Genomic DNA, 19,236 nt, shown 5'->3' on the forward strand with positions numbered 1-19,236 from the left:
GTCCATGTCAGGAACTGTCTAGAGTAGTAGAGGTTTTCAGTCGGGATTTGCTGTGGACAGTTCCTGACATGGACAGAGGTGGCAGCAGAGAGCACTGTGTCCAAGGAATACACTACTTTCTGAAGAACAAACAGCAGCTGATAAGTACTGGAAGGGTTGATATGTTTAAATAAAAGTAACAAATTTGTATAACTTTCCCACATTGGATATCAGTGATGTTGCAGTGAAAATTTTTTTCTGATAAAGAGCTCCAAATCAAGCACCATTTTATGATATTAGTCTTTATTAATAGTCTATCCTCCATATTAGTAATGGTAATAATATTGCTTCTCATAATGAACACCTTGTCCTGTACACCAGTGCGTCTCAATTCCAGTCCTCAGGCCTCACCAACAGGTCATGTTTTGAGCATTTCCTTAGTATTTCACAGGTGATATAATTATACTCAGTGCATCAGGTGTTATCACAGCTGTTCTTTGTATGGGAAATCCTCAAATCCTGACCTGTTGGTAAGGCCTGAGGACAGGGATTGAGAAGCACTGCTATACACTAATGCATTTCATCAATGATATTTACTGCCCCCCTGTGGTGACTTCAGGTAAGTTCACCTTTTTTTTCCCCTTGTCTTCCAGGGAATCGTCTCCTTGCAGCCTATGATCTTCAGACTCAGATTCACAAGCCACAGCTTCTGGGGCACAATGGTGATGTGTGCAAGGCTAAGGATGGGTGAGTAAAAGGAATGTGCTGGTGATGGGAAAACCAGAGTAAGTGCTTGTAAAAAAAAAAAAAAAAAGTTAAACTTTGCATCAGATCGCCCTATTCCTGATTTTTGTGCTGGGGTCACTCTCACGCTTGCATATTTTAGTCAGTATTTTGCATTAGTATTTGTAAGCCAAACCAGGAGTGGAACAAACTACAATGGGAAAAAAGTGATCGAGTTAGACGTAACCTCTAAATTCTCGTGTGAAAATAACTTCAAGAGGTTATTAAATGTGCGTAACAAAACAAAAATGTGAGATAGCGCAGGAACTCGCTGCTCGCTGTTATGTAACTGACCTTGTACTACATAGACGTCTCATACAGGAATGTGCAGTCACCTTAAAGGAGGCCCCTATAGATTATATTTTGTTCATTCTGATCTTCCTGGTTATATCTCTTTGATGATGATCTCTATAGGTGTCTGTATAGTAGGTACTGAATGAAGGCATTGTGTCGTGGTATAGTAGGAGGGAGATGGGGAAAAAACCCCGCTGCTGTGAGGCGTACAGCCCTGTCCTGCATGCTTGTGCACTGCAGAGAATTGTCGCAGATCAGGTTAGATATAAGGGTTGTTCACACCCACTCACGTCTATTGGTCATACCGCCTGACTCCGACCCTCATGACGTCTTGAAGAACAGGTGGTGGGGGGGGGGGGTGTTGTCTACAATACACCTGTCATTCTCGTTGCCTAAGCACACACCTGTATACATCTGTAGAGTAACAATACAAAGCAGTGACGTTCTGCAGAGAGAATAACTTTTTGTCCGACCAGAAGAGTCCAGCAGCCGCATTGGAATCCTCTGCAAAGGAAATCAGGTATGGTGAATAAGGTGCAATGAGGACTGACGGGGGGACCGGGACTTGTGCACTACTGACTGATCACCTGGTCGTTTATTATTTTCTCTGCACAGACCCCCTTGAAGATGGAGGAAGGAGTGCGAGAGTTAATGGAGTTGACGGACTTTACTTATGATGAGTGAGTCTCTTACAACTTTCAATAGTTTTAAAATACTGCATGCAATAGCCTAGGACCATAGCAGGTGCCTGTGTGAGTCTGTGTCAATGTCAGGGATGCCTGTTACATTAATACACAACCCACAGAAGCATCATAGTAATATGGGATGCAGAGTGTGCTGTTATTCTATGTATTCAGTGTTGCACCCCCTAAATACTACTACTATTAATGTTACTATTACTACTACTACTATTGTGACTACTACTGTTATCACTACTACTCTTATCACTCTTACTTTTACTACTATTACTACTTTTAGTACAATTTTACCACTACTGTTACAACTATTACTACTCTTACTACCACTACTATTACTACTACTATTGCTACTGTTACTACTACCACTACTATTACTGCTGTTACTACTTAAACTACTACTATCACTACTGTTACTACTATTATTACTTTTAGTACAATTACCAGTAATACTACTATTATAACTATTACTACTGTTACTACCACAACTGTTACTACTACTACTGTTACTTCTACTATTGCCACTACTGTTATTACTATTACTACTACCAATACTATTACTACTACTACCACTACTATTACTGCTGTTACTACTACTACTGTTACTACTATTACCACTACTGTTACAATTACTGTATTCCTACTGTTACTTCTACTAGCAGTACTGTTACTACCACTATTACTACTACTACAACCACTGCTGTTACTACTACTACTACTACTGTTACTACTAACTGCTGCCACCATAGGGATTAGGAGTCAGTCAGACTACTTCTGGCATCATCTGACTTTTTTAGCAGCTTGGAATTAGAAAATAGTAATAGAGCAACCCCAAAAAGTTGGGTACCAGTTCAAAACTACTAGATGTATTGGCTGTGCTACCCTCGAGAAATGCCATATTGAGTATTTATGCTTCCTTCATACTGGGTTATGGAACTTGTGTAATAGATTGCTGCAGAGAGTGATAGAGAGAGTTCCTTCCTTCGAGGGTTTACAATCTATAAAGGTAAGAGGCAGTATGTGAGAGTAGAGACTGCTCTTATGTTAGTATGATGGCTTCAGGGTTATTCTGGGCTTTCCTGAAGAGATGGGTTTTATGTTGCTTTTGAAGGTTATGATGGTGAGGGAGAGCACAGAATCTTGTAAGGATTGGAGATCACCTTGAGGACAGGTTGTTAAAGTCTACCTGTCACCGCACAACCTTAAAACTTCCCGACGCAGCTGCCGTCAAAAATTCGGATTGCTGTGGAAACACCCCAGGCGTCCCAGGCGTGATGCGGGCACAATCTGTATTATTATGCGGGAGCATTCTAGGTGATATAAGGCGGAGATAAAGAAGAGGAGGGATAGATGAAAGTCTAATGAAGAGTGCCGAGATATAGTGTCAGGATGAAGACCATAATAATCCCAACCCAATTGGAAAGATGACATCTACTGATGGTCTCATGGGTGACCTCGATGCTACCTAGTTTCATGTAGCCATGTTAAAATTCAGTGTAGTCCTTGCGACTTTTTCCCATAGGACAACATGGAAGTTTCTAACAAATAGCGGTAATGGTGCAATTGTACTGCAAATAACAATTGACGTTGCGTTGCAGGGGAACCCGGGCCTTTTCCTCATGTGTATGGTGTTAAATTGGTATAGTAATGAAAATAGATGAGATCTATTACATTTCACAGGGAAGCAGGTTCTGCCGAGAACAAGGCGTAATACATGGTGTCCTTGGTTCTCATTTGTTAGCTTGTTAGTGCGGATCCCTTTTATTTAGCATTTATCAGTATCTCCGTAGAATTTATACACAGAGGACAATCCTGATGTCATCATCACGATTTATTATGGGATCAGCTGAGAGACACATAGGGGGACATTTACTATGAAGTCTAGTGTGTGCGACTATTCTAATGTGGGTTGGTGTTTATTTTGTTCCAATATATTGTGTGTGATTTATGGATAAGTAAATGCATGTAAGTAAAAAAGTGGCAAAAAATTCTCCTGGTACTGACCAGATGTAGGCCTGCACCAGTTTTTGCGACTTAAAAAGTCGCAAATGATAGATTAAGCGCAAATCCAGAATTATGCAAATTTATGGGTGAATACTCAAAACAGACAGATTAAAAAATAGTTGCATGCAAAAAATATTGGCCTGTCGAATACTGGTTTATAAATAGAACTTAGACCAAAAATGGGTGTAAATTCAATTATTCACCTAAAAATAGGCGCAAAACCCTTGATAAATTTCCCTATAGGTGGCACTAGAGAGTTTTTCCTTTTGGAGGAGACCTAATTTGCATACTTTTTCCCAGGAATCATTGCTTCTAAGACTCTCCCCACAAGGAGATGCAGCACCTTCCAATAACTGCTATCTAAGATGAATAATTTCACCAAAAAAGATCTAAAACAGTTGCCTAAGGGCTGTATTACATGGCTCGATGACTAGTGTAACTGAGGTATTTGCACACTACGGGATTCATGCGGATAACTTCCAGTGGATTACGTGCGTGGGGGTAGCGAGTGACGGAATCCACTGGAAGTTATCCGCGCTCATTCCGTAGTGTGCACATACCCTTACTGAGCCTATTACACTGCTCGATAGTCGTGCATCAAGGTCTGTATATATATATATATATATATATATATATATATATATATATATATATATATATATACACTCACCGGCCACTTTATTAGGTACACCTGTCCAACTGTACGTTACCACTTAATTTCTAATCAGCCAATCACATGGCGGCAACTCAGTGCATTTAGACATGTAGACATAGTCAAGACAATCTCCTGCAGTTCAAACCGAGTATCAGTATGGGGAAGAAAGGTGATTTGAGTGCCTTTGAACGTGGCATGGTTGCTGGTGCCAGAAGGGCTGGTCTGAGTATTTCAGAAACTGATGATCTACTGGGATTTTCACGCACAACCATCTCTAGGGTTTACAGAGAATGGTCCGAAAAAGAAAAAACATCCAGTGAGCGGCAGTTCTGTGGGTGGAAATGCCTTGTTGATGCCAGAGGTCAGAGGAGAATGGGCAGACTGGTTCAATCTGATAGAAAGGCAACAGTGACTCAAATAGCCAACCGTTACAACCAAGGTAGGCAGAAGAGCATCTCTGAACGCACAGTACGTCCAACTTTGAGGCAGATGGGCTACAGCAGCAGAAGACCGCACCGGGTGCCACTCCTTTCAGCTAAGAACAGGAAACTGAGGCTACAATTTGCACAAGCTCATCGAAATTGGACAGTAGAAGATTGGAAAAACGTTGCCTGGTCTGATGAGTCTCGATTTCTGCTTGAACATGACAATGAGTTCACTGTGCTCAAATGGCCTCCACAGTCACCAGATCTCAATCCAATAGAGCATCTTTGGGATGTGGTGGAACGGGAGATTTGCATCATGGATGTGCAGCCAACAAATCTGCGGCAACTGTGTGATGCCATCATGTCAATATGGACCAAAATCTCTGAGGAAGCTTCCAGCACCTTGTTGAATCTATGCCACGAAGAATTGAGGCAGTTCTGAAGGCAAAAGGGGGTCCAACCTGTCACTAGCATGGTGTACCTAATAAAGTGGCCGGTGAGTGTGTGTGTGTGTGTGTGTGTGTGTGTGTGTGTATATATATATATATATATATATATATATATTAGATATTGGAGGACAGCATCTCTTTTCAATTAATTCAACTTTATTTTGCCGTATTGAATTTAAAAAATTGCAACCTTTCGTAAGCATCTTGAGAAAGGCTCTGGGGGAGATTTATCAAACAGGTGTAAAGTAGAACTGGCTTAGTTGGCCCTAGCAACCAGTCAGATTCCACCTTTCATTTTTCAAAGAATCGGTGACAAATGAAAAGTGGGATCTGATTGGTTGCTAGGGGCAACTAAGCCAGTTCTACTTTACACCAGTTTGATAAATCTCCCCCTCTGTGTCTACGAACCGAAACGTCACAAATTTTTGTATGCAATATGGAACAATAAAGTTGATTTAATTGAGAAGAAATGCTGTCCTCCAATATCTACTATGTGTTTTAAGATCTGGGTAAAGCCCCAATTACACGGGCCAATGGTGAGGAGTAAGCGAGCACCGACCTGTCAGATCATTGCTCGCTTGCCGACAGCGATCAGGTCAGAGCGGGGGACTCATGTTCTATTACATGAAGCAACGCCCAGCAGACCGTCGTTATTGTTCAAAAATCTTTCGACATGTTGAAGGACAAGGATTAGCCAACATCGTGCATATCAGCTGATCGTCGCCTTTTAACAGGAGCTAATACATCAAGAGATTATTGGCCATAACAGCCGATAATCGGCCAAATACAGCCGATAGTTACTTGGTTTAATAGGGCATTTAGAGTTCACTCAGCTGGGACCTTGCATCTCATATGTGTGTATATATCATTAGCGATGTCCGTGCAGCCCTTGCCTGTAGGTGTAAAATAATAAACTGTATACATACCTGTCCATGCTCCCGGTGTTCTCCTGGCTTCTGCCCGCTGTCTGCAGCCGCTACTGAAACTTTAGAGCTGGTCTCTGAAGTAACAGGCTGCTGAGCCAATCATTGCGCTGTCCCATTTGGACATTGATTGGCTGAGCGGCCTGTTACTTCAAAGACCGGCCCTGAAGTTCCAGCAGCAGACAGCGGACAGCTAATGCCCCCTATGTAAAGGAATAATCCTATTCTTTCAGTGATCCCTTAGGCTAGGTTCACACGTAGCAAAACTAGCGGAATTGTCCGCTGCGGAATGCCGTTAGCCTCCCTCTCATAATGGGAGTCTATGGGAGGCACGCGCTGCTGTTCTCACAGCGTCTCTCCGCGCTGATGAATGAACATGTTCATTCTTCAGCACGGGGAGAGCAGCAGTGCGCGCCTCCCATAGACTCCCATTATGAGAGGGAGGCTAGCGCATTTGCGGAATTCCGCTAGTTAGTACGTGTGAACGTAGCCTTAGTGCGTCGGTAGCTCCAATAGGAGTTAGATATCACAAACATAAAGGAGCATCACCATATAGACCAGGCAGACTAGATTACGCCATTTCCACCGATCAGCGCCATAAAATGACACCTACCAGTGAGTGTTTTGGGGATAGCAGATATTCCCAGAAGTGCTGGATTTACGTTAGTGCATTGGGCTCAGCTGCTGTGTTGTTGATTATATAGGGTACAGTACGCTGTATTATAGGGCAGCAGTAATGGACATACCTTTCTGCTACAGCAAGTATGAGCGGAATGTGAGAAAACATCCGCCATGTACCTACCGGAGCATTAACACATGATTAATTACATGGAGCAACAAAGTCTCCTCTTACGATTGCTATGTTAAAACTTCAGTGTATTGCGCATGTCTGGTGTATCTATGTAGAAAGTTGTTTATTGTGTTGAACAGACGTGAAAAGGTTTGATAGAACAGGGTCTCCTGATGATCTCTAGATATAGCCAGGCTCGATCCAACTCATTGCAGGTGCCGGACGCCATAGACTTATAATGGAGCAGCAAGCCAGGGAGTGAAGCGCACTACTGCGCGCTTCTCCATGCGATATCTGGAGATCGTTGGAAGTCTCAGCACCCAGACCCAGATTGCATTTTTTGACATGTCTGCGTAACAATAAGACACATGGCTCAACGATGATGGCGCTTTTTTTTTTTGTCATTTAGGTTTAAACCCATGACTAGAAATTTGGAACCCCCCAGACTTGCAAGATGTTGACCCATTGCAATCCCAATATACCATACGAGGGAGTGTGTGGCAGCACGCTTCACTCCCTGTCTGTCAATCAGATCTGACCCATACGCTCCATTAGAGTCTAAGGTCTCTAAGCATCTGCGACCCAACATTTTGAAGAGATTTCTTGTAATTGTTGGGTCATGGTAACTTTTGGGTTGCGACATGGCAACTTTGGGTCATGTGATCCTGTTGAGCCTAATTTCAAGTTATATAACAGCCAAAAAAAATGCAGTTTTTTTCCACCCTTAAATTGGGCCCAAATAAAACCAAATTAAATGGTCATTTTTTTCCTCTAGTTCAGAAAAAGGCTACAAGGGTCATCAAAACACAGCCATGAAAACAGTGTAAAAAACGGGGTCAAAAACTGCCCGAGAGGAAGAAAAAAAAAAAAAAAAAAAAGAAATGTGTGAACATAGCCTTAAGCATACACAACTCAAGTATAACAATACGACCAGTGTCAGGTGACGTAAATAACATTAAATTACTGACAGGGTTATGGACACCTAAGGCTCGAGTGATGTGTGTGGGAGTGAGGGCCGTCTGATCTGGTCTGATCCGATCCCTCAGAGGAGCTGCTGTAAAGCAAATTGCTGAAAAAGTTCCTGCTGGCTTTGATAGATAGGTGTCAGCCTGCTATGTATGGGGTTGCAAGGCCGCAGGCCAGTCAGAAAGACACTGCTTTCCATTATACTAAGTACATGGAAGAACACGACTGGACCTTTATTCTACTGGGTAACCTTGGGTCCGGCCATTCACGTAGATTTTACCACCCTCTATGCAGCAAGACATTATCTGTTGCAGAATTAAGAATGGTTGTACCTGTCATTAGACTAAATTTTTGATGTTACCAGTTTTGATCAATCTGGGTCTGAGTGTTCAGATCGGGGCCGTTCTGGAGTCAGGAGAAGTCGTGTGACCTGGACGGCCGCCTATTGTAAGTCTACGGGGTCGTCTGGCTCACACAGACACGGGGATAACATTGATTCAAATTTTGCAAATCCAGACGGAAATCGGAAGCATGGTGGCTATACATTTACAGCTTGTCTGATATTTGAGTTTATTTAGGAATGTGTGATGGAGCGATAGGTTTTATAAGCACACCATGTGATCTGTACTCCTCAGGATTTCTAAGGGTATTTTGTAACTTGGCACTTCCCAGGTGCTGCTCAGATATAATCCTTATACAACCTGCACGTACTGACCTTGTGGTGCCACCTCCCAGGGGAAAACGCCATTATCGCTGGGCGGTCAGAACAGGTTGTGAGCTCAGCAGGTAACAGAATGTCACTCAGCTACTTCTGCACCCGATAAGATCAGAAGACGAAGAAAAACTGTGTAAAAGCAGGACGGCCGTCTGCCCGTAGTGGATTTAGCCCTTCTTTCAGCTGAAGCAATATCACAAAAAGCTAGTTATATAGCGAGGCACGAGGCGCTCTGCAGGTAGCCATTGGGCTCCAGATTATGAGGAGATAGATACTTGGGAAGGATGATGCAGAATAAAAGTCATTGCAGAAGGCAGCGCCTCAGAATAGTTTCCAAAGATTTGTTTTCTTTGACTTTTTAAAGGCTTTGGAAACATTTGGCGAAGCATCATGATGATTTATCCAGATTTTTTTCCACAGCATGGGTAATGGCTCCGACAGAGGCAGAAAGGAGGCGGCTGGGAGCATTGTATGGGCTCTCTGCTTTCTGCTAACTTAGTACTTGGTATAGACCTGGTAAGGGGAACTTTCGGCCCTCCAGCTGTGGCAAAACTACAATTCCCATCATGCCTGGACAGCCAAAGCAAAGCTTGTCCGATTATCGCTCGGTGGAATAGAGAAAACGATCAGCCGATCATGTCATCGGCTGATCATTTATTTAGGCCCAAACCTAAAATCATCGATCACCCACCGCGCATCGCTGCGTGGAATAGCGGTGCGCGGCGGGCGACCGACAATTTAAGCAGCATACATTACCTAGCAGGGCTCCTCTGCTCCGTCTTCATCCCAGTCCCACGCGCAGCAGCAGCTTTGGTGCCGCCTGACTGAGCTGTCAGACCGCTCAGCCAATTACAGGCCAGGACCGCCACAAGTTGATGCTGCGAGCGGGACCGGGATGAAGACAGAGGAGAAGCTCTGCTAGGTAATGTATGCTGCAAGGGCTGCAAGGACATCGTTAACAATGTCCCTGCAGCCCTTGCTAAACGATCATCGGGCCGTGAAACAGGCCCAGTAATAGGGCCCTTAGTCCACGAAATTATTAGTACAATCCCTTGCAAGTAATCTAATAAACAATAGGGGGTGCCATTTATTTTTCTATTAAGGCAGGAATGATCCCTTTGCATATAAGCCCCTTGTACTGGTATAAAGGGTAGTGATGAGCGAGCTTACCGAACATTCAGGTTAGTCCGAGCCTGAACACTCGGCATTTGATTCCTGGCAGCTGGAGAAGTTGGATGCAGCCCTTGGGAGTCCTGGAAAACTTGGATACAGCCTATAACCATAGGCTGTATCCATGTTTTCCTGGCAGCACTAGGGCTGCATCCAACTTCTCCAGCTGCCAGGGGTCAAATGCCGAGTGTTCAGGCTCGGACTAACCTGAATGTTCGGTAAGCTCGCTCATCACTACCCTTTATACCAGTACAAGGGGCTTATATGCAAAGGGATCATTCCTGCCTTAATAGAAAAATAAATGGCACCCCCCTAAATGCTCAGTAAGATATTAAAAGTGCTCATACACCTTAAAGTAAAGTCAGCCTTCAGTAGGATTTACTGTCTAAGGTGTATGGTAACCTCACAGCAGTGCCCAACCCTGTGTATAGAGTTTTGTCAAATGGGTCTTCTCCTATAAAGTGATAGCATATTGTTAAGACTGTCAAATTACTTTATGATTAGAGATGAACGAACCTGTCTGGAGAAGGAAGATGCAGCCCGAGGACGGCCTGGAAATGGCTGTATCCATGTTTTCCAAGCAGTCCTCAGGCTGTATCCATCTTCTCTAGGCAAATGCAGATCATTCAGGTTCATGTGCATCTGAACTTGCGGCAAGTTCATTCACTTGGTGGCCCGGGAGCACTGCTGGGGGTGAAAACCTTAGGAGAGGATACAGCATCATATCCTCACATAAGGTATGTTCACACTGAGTAAAACAGACGGAATTCCATAGCGGAGCCCCTGGCGTTAAATCCCGTCTGTTTTACTCAGTGTGAACGCCGCACCCATAATTTGGGCTTGTCTGGAGCTTCACCTTGTGAGTGGCAGTGCCCACTATACAGAACTACAAATCAGGGTGTAAGCACTAATATATATATATATTAGAGAGAGAGATTTATTAAACATGGTGTAAAGTCAAACTGGCTCAGTTGCCCTTAGCAACCAATCAGATTACACTTTACATTCCTCACAGACTCAATGGAAAATGAAAAGTGGAATCTGGTTGCTAGGGGCAACTGAACCCGTTTTGCTTTACACCATGTTTGATAAATCTCCCCGTATATACCTAACACTATACGTGTACTGTATTTATGTGCACCTCGCTCTATCATCTGGATGATCAGCAGCATTGCCTTCCTGGCTATAAATAAATCCAGCCATGTGCTCCATTGTCCTGAATGGCGAAATCTGTGTTTCGTCTCATATACAGTGTCACCGCCTCAGACCTGTCGCTGTTTTTCCTCAGGTCGTATTTCTGTTCTCAGCATCTCCCTGTCCTTTTTCTGTGTCACACAAGTGAGGACTGGAATAGTCTGGATGGAGCAGGATGAGGGTGTGTGGCGCTCACGTCTCGCAGAATAGAACATACGTAACAGGAGAACACACTTGGGTGCTAAAGAGAGGAGGAACAGGTTTAATAGAGGTGTAAAACTATAAAACGCCAGAACTGGATTTGGTGATGTCTTCAGCAAACTGAGGAAAACGCCTTCTTTTCCACCTCTGCCTCCCAGATACTTGGGCCTTAATGTCTATAGCAAAATGAAAGGAAATCCACCTCCGAAATGAGTGTGTTTGCCGAAAGGATGTGGATTCAGCCCTACAATTCCCAACATGCCTGGACAGCCAAAGCCAAAACTTTGGCCTGATGGGAATTGTAGTTTTGCAACAGCTGGAGGACTGAAGGTTCCCCATCCCTGATCTATAGGACTAGGATCTGGAGACTATAAGGGTCAGGGAAGCTAGGAAGACTCGGTGTCATGTTCCTGGAACCAGTCAATGCCTATACGACATGCATGGCATTGTCCGTCCGGGAGCCTACCCTGCTGCCGGCAGGGGCAGGGTGGAAACTGAAGTACTGACTTCCCGTACCCATGGTGAGTGGCGGGATTGGCCTCGGGACCCCCACCAGAGGGGCCGGTCCCGTCGCTCACCGAGGGCACGAGGAGAGGTAAGTTAGTAATTGTGATCAATTTCCCCCCTCCCCATGCAGGATGCCGGGTTTTAGGAAACGCTGAACTTCTCCTTTAAATGCTGCTGTCAAAACTGGCATTTAAATGCCGTTAAAAGCCATCCTTGGTGGTATAGTGTAGTGATCAGCCTTCCCCAATTGCGATCAGAGAAGGCTGATCACTTGTGCCTGCCAGCAGGGCCGGCTCCAGGTTTTTGTGGGCCCTTGGGCGACAGAGCCTCGGCGGGCCCCTTTGAGGAGCAAATCATGGCGATACAGGCGAGGAAAGATTTGCAGCAGAAGAAACATGCGGCTGCTGCATATCTTTCTCCTCCTGTATCTCCTGATCTCTGCAGTAGTCAGGACTCTGGAGGAGTCAGACACAGTGAAAGGAGATATATATATATATATATATATATATATATACACAGAGCAGGAGCTGTATACAGAACTAGCAGCTCCAGCATGATATATATATATATATATATATATATAACATGGTGGAGCTGCTAGTTCTGTATACAGCTCCTGCTCTGTATATATATATATATATATATATATATATATATATATATATATATATATATATATATATGGGATGGGTCCGTACGAACCCGAACTCTCGCCATCGATGTCTTCCACCTTCGTGGAGAGGGTGGATACAGTGGGAGGACCGCTTGGAAAACTGGGATACAACCATAGCCATAGGCTGTATCCCAGTTTTCCAGGCGGTACTCCCGCTGTATCCACCCGCTGCACAGAGTGGGCACACAGCGGGAATCATTTATTTATTTATATACAGAGCAGTAGCTGTATACAGAACTAGCAGCACCAGAATGTAAGATATATATATATCTTACATGCTGCTGCTAGTTCTGTATACAGCTCCTGCTGTCTGTATGTATGTATATATGTGTATATATATATCATGCTGCATGATATATATATATACAGAGAGCAGGAGCTGTATACAGAACCAGCAGCACCACTCCTGTATACAGCTCTGGATGGATGGATGGATGGATGGATGGATGGATGGTCCTGCTGTATACATATATATTACAGCAGGACCTGTATACACAAAACAAAACAACTAGAAACGCCAGCACATACAGTTGACTATTAGTTTAAAGAGCCTACCTTCTGCCCTCTATCAGGTCAGGTGTCCGATCACATGACCCATGACATCACCACAGGTCCTTCATACTCAAAGGTCCTTTTCCTACCTACTCGGCTGTAGGGAAGACTTGCAGGAAGACGTGTGCCCGGGGACCCCAGTATGTATCGGCGGGCCCCTAACTGTCACATGCGGCCTCTAGGGGCCCAGTCCCCTCTGTTACTACACTTTTTTTTTTTTACTAACAAAAAAAAAATGTAGTAACAGACGGGAGTGGGCCCCTAGAGGAGCTGTGGGCCCTGGCACTTGCCCTAGTCAGCCGGGTGCTGACGCCGGCCCTGCCTGCCAGGCTGGATGTCATCAACACTATGGCACTGATCCCGGGTCGGCGCGCGATTGCTATGGGCTCCAGCAGCCCTTAGTAATCGAGCACTGCAAAATTGCTCATTTTCGGTCGCATGAAATGCAGAAAAATTGGAATAAAAAGTGATCAAAAAGCAAGGAAGCTACTGGTAGAAACTACAGATCATGGCGCAAAAAGGGATGCCTTATATAGCCCCATAGACCAAAAGTAAAAGCGTTGATGGTAATTGAACATATTTAAACACTTTTTTTTTTTTAAGGTTTAAATTTTTTAAAAGCAGTGAAATAAAATAAAAGTTATACAAGTTACATATCGTTGTAATCGTACTGACTTGAGGAACATAAAAAACGTATTAGTTTTACCACAGGATGAACAGCGTAAACCCGAATCCCCCCCTTCCATCCCAATGATAAAAAAAGTTTTTTTTAATTTTATTTTACAATAATTTTTTCCCAGTTTCCCAGCATATTTAATGAAAAAAAATCTGTTATTGCAAAGTACAATTGGTGTTGCTAAAAATAAGAGCTCATGGATGATGGCGGGGGGATGCTCAGTGTCCCTCCAGTGCCCTGTGTTCCCCAGTGTCCCTCTGTCATCATCCTCTCCAGGAGCCACAGCCCACACAGCTCTGGGAGTCGGGTCGTGACATCACCATGTTATCTAGGAAGTGACATCACCATGTTATCTAGGAAGTGACATCACCATTTTATCCAGGAAGTGACATCACCATTTTATCCAGGAAGTGACATCACCATTCTATCCAGGAAGTGACATCTCCATGTTATCCAGGAAGTGAAGCCTTGATGCAGTAGTAAGTGCAGGGAAAAAGCACTTTATAAGCATTTCCCATGATAAGTGTATATTGGGGATTTGTATAACTTTTATGGGGCAATACAATACTTTAATAAAAAATTTTGCTGGACTTCTCCTTTAAGGGGTTAACCTTCAGGGAACTAAGAAAGCTGAATGTCAAGATGAGACAGGTGATAGTAATAGCTGGGAAAGAAAAAAATGTTCCAGTTAACCAAACATCATAAACCTTAATAACACGGTGCGAGAGGTAACGCTACAGTGCCCACACCGTGTCATTGTATAATCCCTCTGTATATAGCAGTCCCAGCTCCGAGCTCTCCTTATCCGGTAGATTCATATTACTAGAGTCCCTGTTTGCCAAATATCTGTGCGGCTGAATGAAAGGTGATATGTGTTCTCATCCCAGAACCGGATTACAACTCTCTCAGACCGGTAGAAATGATCTGGATACCTACCGAGCCCCCATACTATTAAAGGAAGCCTCCAATAGACTATGAGCGAGAGCTATCAGAGGTAGAGAAGCTGAAGTCCACTTACTAGCTGACTGCAGAGATGGGGACGTCTTCCATCCTCTCCTTACCATTACAATATCTGCAGTATAAAAGGTACCAGGGGCACACAAGGTGGGGGGGGTCCCCCATAACAGAGGTGTGATCACTACCGTAATATAGCATGGATTGGCGCATATACAGACAGTGTATTTGTTATAGTGATTTACTGCACCTACCAGTCATTATATAATCCAGACAGTGTGTCAGAATGTTTGTTTAACACATAGTACAGACAGTGTGTGAGTATAATAAATCAATGTACACAAGTCTAAGTACCTGTATATACAAGATAGGCAGAATATATATTAGTGTGTATCCAGCAACTGTCCTAATGTCTATATAGCGTCCTGTCTGATAGCGGATAGTTCGCCTACTAAGCAAATAATAATACACCAGTGATACCCTAACACAAGGAAAAGAAAAAGAAATAGTAAAAGTATTATAACTTATTCATCCCTGTATAGTTGTATGTTCTTTGCAGACTCTAACTCCAGTGTTTTGTTTTTTGATGACAGAAAGTTATATAGATTTTTAATTTACTTCTATTTAAAAATCTCTAACCTTCCAGTACTTATCAGCTGCTGTATGTCCTGCAGGAAGTGGTGTATTCTTTGCAGTCTGACACAGTGCGCTTTTCTCCCACCTTTGTCTAAGGCAGGAAAGGTTTTCTATGGAGCTTTGCTACTGCTCTGGGCAGTTCCTGACATGGACAGAGGTGGAAGCAGAGAGCACTGTGTCAGACTGGAGAAAATACACCACTTACTGCAAGACATACAGCAGCTGATAAGTACTGGAAGACTGGATTTTTTTTTTAATAAAAATAACTTACAAATCTGTATAACATTCTGACGCCAGATGATTTAAATTTTTTTAAAAAAATCACTAGAGTGCCTCCTTAAAGTGCAAGGTTCCTCAAAAGAGATAAAAATTTTAGATAATAGACCGAGCTGTCTGATGTTCTCCAGCTTTGTCCATAACAATGCAGCAGATGCGTGGATAAGTCTATGGTGGCACTGGTATTGTATGGTTTGCTATAGATTTCCACACTCTTTGTTCTTTGTCATCGTAAACTTAGAGCTGTATTACACTGCCGAATGACTTAATGTAAGTGAGCTCCGATCTGCTAGATGCGATACAATAAACCTATACATACCTGTCCGCGCTCCCTGATGTCCTGCTAGCTTTGGCGCACTCCCTGCAGTGTCTGAAGTGACAGGCCACTCAGCCAATCACTATGACTGTGCCCCGGCCAGTGATTGGCTGAGCGACCTGCCACTTCAGACACTCTGGGGAGTGGCCCAAAGCTAGAAGGACATCAGGGAGTGCAGAGAGTTATGTATAACTTTTATTTTTTCACTCAGCCATCGACCGCGCATTGCTATTACACGTAGTGATGCACGCCTGGAAGTTAACGATTTTAGGTCAAAACCTAAAGACCCAATCAGACTGATCGTTGTCATTATTACACAGAGTGATAATCTGCCAAATGATCCTGATTTGGCAGATTATCTCTCCATATGATAGGGCCCTTAGGCTAAGTTGTAGTATTTGTTTTAGGGTAAGTGCACACTACGGAATACCGGGTGATACCCCTGGTAGGCTAGAGTGGTTAAAGGGGTATACCAGCCAAAACCATGATGGATGACTAGAGCTAGGGAACCTCAGTCCTCCTTTGAGCAGCTACATGACAGGTGAAGAAGCAGGTCCCCTATGTCCTATGGACACAATGGCAGTATACTATTAAAATTGGCCCTGCCCAGATATGAGGATATGTCTGATTTTTATTTTTTTTTTTTATGTGAATGTTGTATTGAAACCATGGCAGTAACTCAGCACTTGATGGCTTCTATGGCAAGCCAAACAGCATTGGGTCATGAGCCATTCATTAAACTTTAGACTGAGTGCCATGGCACCTTGTTGGGTGAACTACCTGGTGGCAGACTCCTATGACATTTTCAGATTTGTTGCTTTTCTTTGTATACATAACTAAATATGCAAAACAAGAGTCCGTGGAGCCTCAGTTACGAGTCTCAAAACACGGGATAGCCAGATATCTCTAGCCTGTTGCCAACGGGGTGCCTCCATGATGGGGAGAGCACCACACCACCCTGATAAATAACCCCTTAAGTCCCACTCGGTTGCGAGTATTGGAACATAGACAGGGAAACAACAGGGTGGCCCCTTTTGTCAATGTCTAACTCAAGGTGCGAGTATTGCGATCATGACAAGGGCTTGCAAAGGCAGGCTTCCACCCACAGACAGCCGTTTCGGGGTTTTTGCCCCTCGTCAGTGTGGGGTAGGATTCTGGCTAGTTGGGGCAATGAAAAATCAACCAACAAAACACAGTAATCACTGAACTCAAGGAGAACAGCGAAAAAAAATCCAATGAAGTACTCAATCAAGAGTCTCCACTGATGCCCCCAAAAATTTAAATATGCAAAACAAGAGTCCGTGGAGCCTCAGTTACGAGTCTCAAAACACGGGATAGCCAGATATCTCTAGCCTGTTGCCAACGGGGTGCCTCCATGATGGGGAGAGCACCACACCACCCTGATAAATAACCCCTTAAGTCCCACTCGGTTGCGAGTATTGGAACATAGACAGGGAAACAACAGGGTGGCCCCTTTTGTCAATGTCTAACTCAAGGTGCGAGTATTGCGATCATGACAAGGGCTTGCAAAGGCAGGCTTCCACCCACAGACAGCCGTTTCGGGGTTTTTGCCCCTCGTCAGTGTGGGGTAGGATTCTGGCTAGTTGGGGCAATGAAAAATCAATTTTTTTTCGCTGTTCTCCTTGAGTTCAGTGATTACTGTGTTTTGTTGGTATACATAACTAAAGCCTAACATGGTCTCTGCAATGTTGACTGTCTGGGATTTGCCATGTGATCAGCACTACCAGGCTTCATCACTGGTGTTTTTCTAGTCATAAACGATCTGATGAAGCCTGGTAATGCTGATCACATGGCAAAGACAGCCAATTTAGACAACAAGGCGGAGCCCGCATAATAAGTAAGGCTCCAAAGAAACATGAAAAAATTAGGAACGTAAGAACAAGCCCTCAGGGCTGTTTCCACATTTACGTTTGGAATGCTTTGCGAATGCAGTTGAAGCTGCACCCCTTCCTCCCCAATAATCGCTCTTTGTTGCCGGTATTATCGACAACATTGCGTGGCTGTTGTGGAATGTGAAGACACAGCCTTGGGGCCCCTGCATTTTGACTGGCAGAAAGGTGACAGACGGTGACCCTATTGCATGTGAAATGAATTTGCCGGTAGCAAAATAGTAAAAGAAATGACACTTGGGGTATGTTTAAAAATGTATCTTAGCTAAAGATGGCATGTATCAGACTAGTAAAGCTGCCCTAAAATGTCCAAAGTTGGAATACCCCCTTTTCCTATTTGAGGCCAAATAACGTCCAGCATTATAAAATAACAGCCTGAAAATGACATCCGAAAAAGGACGGCGTGTGAACAAAGCCTTAAAGGACCAGTGAGCAGGAAAACGGAGGTAAGTAGAGAAAGAGCTAGTCATCTTGATTCCAGATATACCTTTTTTATTTCAGTCATCCTTTTCATTCGGCAGATATAAGCCTTTTTGTTTATATGCAAATTAGGTTAAAGTGCCCAGAGGGCGTTTCCTAACATTGGCCCAGGTATAAGTCCATCCTATGCTCTCTTTATCTGTTGGCTGTCAGTCAAACAGGGTAGGCGGATACAAGCAGGCTTTGGGGCGGTGATAAAGAAGACAGGGGCTGGACTTACCTGGGCTCTGGTTGGATAACGCCCCCTGGACACTTGAGCTAAACAAGAAAGGCTTTTATCCCACCAGTGGAGAGGGCTATTGAAATAAAAAGTTATACCCGTACTGTGGAGGCGAAGCCCTATCTTGCCATTGGCTTATTTACAACCTTTTGGGGAGATTTATCAAACATGGTGTAAAGTGAAACTGGCTCAGTTGCCCCTAGCAACCAATCAGATTCCACCTTTCATCCCTCACAGACTCTTTGAAAAATGAAAGGTGGAATCTGATTGGTTGCTAGGGGCAACTGAGCCAGTTTCACTTTACCTCATGTTTGATAAATCTATATTTCTCCTGACAATCACTTTAAATATCATCCCTCTTTGTAATTGGTCACTTTGTATTCAGGGGTTTCTTAGTACTGTTACAGCGCCCATAGGTTTTCTCATCTTGTCTGCCATTCAGGATGCTGGAAAAGCTGAATGACGGCTGCAATGGTCCCTGGTTGTCATCCATGGGTCTCACATGCAGATATAATAAAGAAATGTATCTTAGAGAAGAGCTCGGCTCCATGACTGCACTTAAAGGAGGTGACAAGTTATTACCATAGCTTCATTCTGTACAATATACTGCCCCATCCAACCTCATGTGAACCCTTCCTAGTGTTATATAATGCGTCAGACGTCACGTCTCCAGCCCAGCGCCTCTCTCACAAGCTCCTGATCTCCTTCTAAGCGCTCTGCGTTCCTAAGCAACTTAGTGCTGAAAATACGACTCCCACCATGCACTGCCTGCTAATATTTACATGCCATGAAT

At 43.8% G+C, this 19,236-nt stretch overlaps 1 protein-coding gene across 4 annotated transcripts in view; it reads left to right on the forward strand.

The window, feature by feature from the left end:
• The first annotated feature begins 655 nt into the window (after positions 1-655).
• The window catches only part of RHOBTB2 (Rho related BTB domain containing 2), a 38,889-nt gene continuing 20,308 nt past the window's right edge, over positions 656-19,236 (forward strand). The window contains exons 1-2 of one of the 4 annotated variants that reach the window (XM_069965149.1): positions 656-726; positions 1,672-1,736. In XM_069965149.1, the coding sequence (XP_069821250.1) occupies positions 1,684-1,736 (53 nt within the window). In that variant the 5' untranslated portion in view covers positions 656-726; positions 1,672-1,683. Of the gene's footprint in view, positions 727-1,488; positions 1,577-1,671; positions 1,737-14,495; positions 14,738-18,942; positions 19,011-19,236 lie in introns of those variants that run through there. The other 3 variants (XM_069965063.1, XM_069964979.1, XM_069965313.1) reach the window with 3 other exon arrangements.

The sequence above is a fragment of the Dendropsophus ebraccatus genome, chromosome 1 (genome assembly GCF_027789765.1).
Source record: "Dendropsophus ebraccatus isolate aDenEbr1 chromosome 1, aDenEbr1.pat, whole genome shotgun sequence".
In the NCBI taxonomy this organism is placed as follows: Eukaryota; Metazoa; Chordata; class Amphibia; order Anura; family Hylidae; genus Dendropsophus; species Dendropsophus ebraccatus.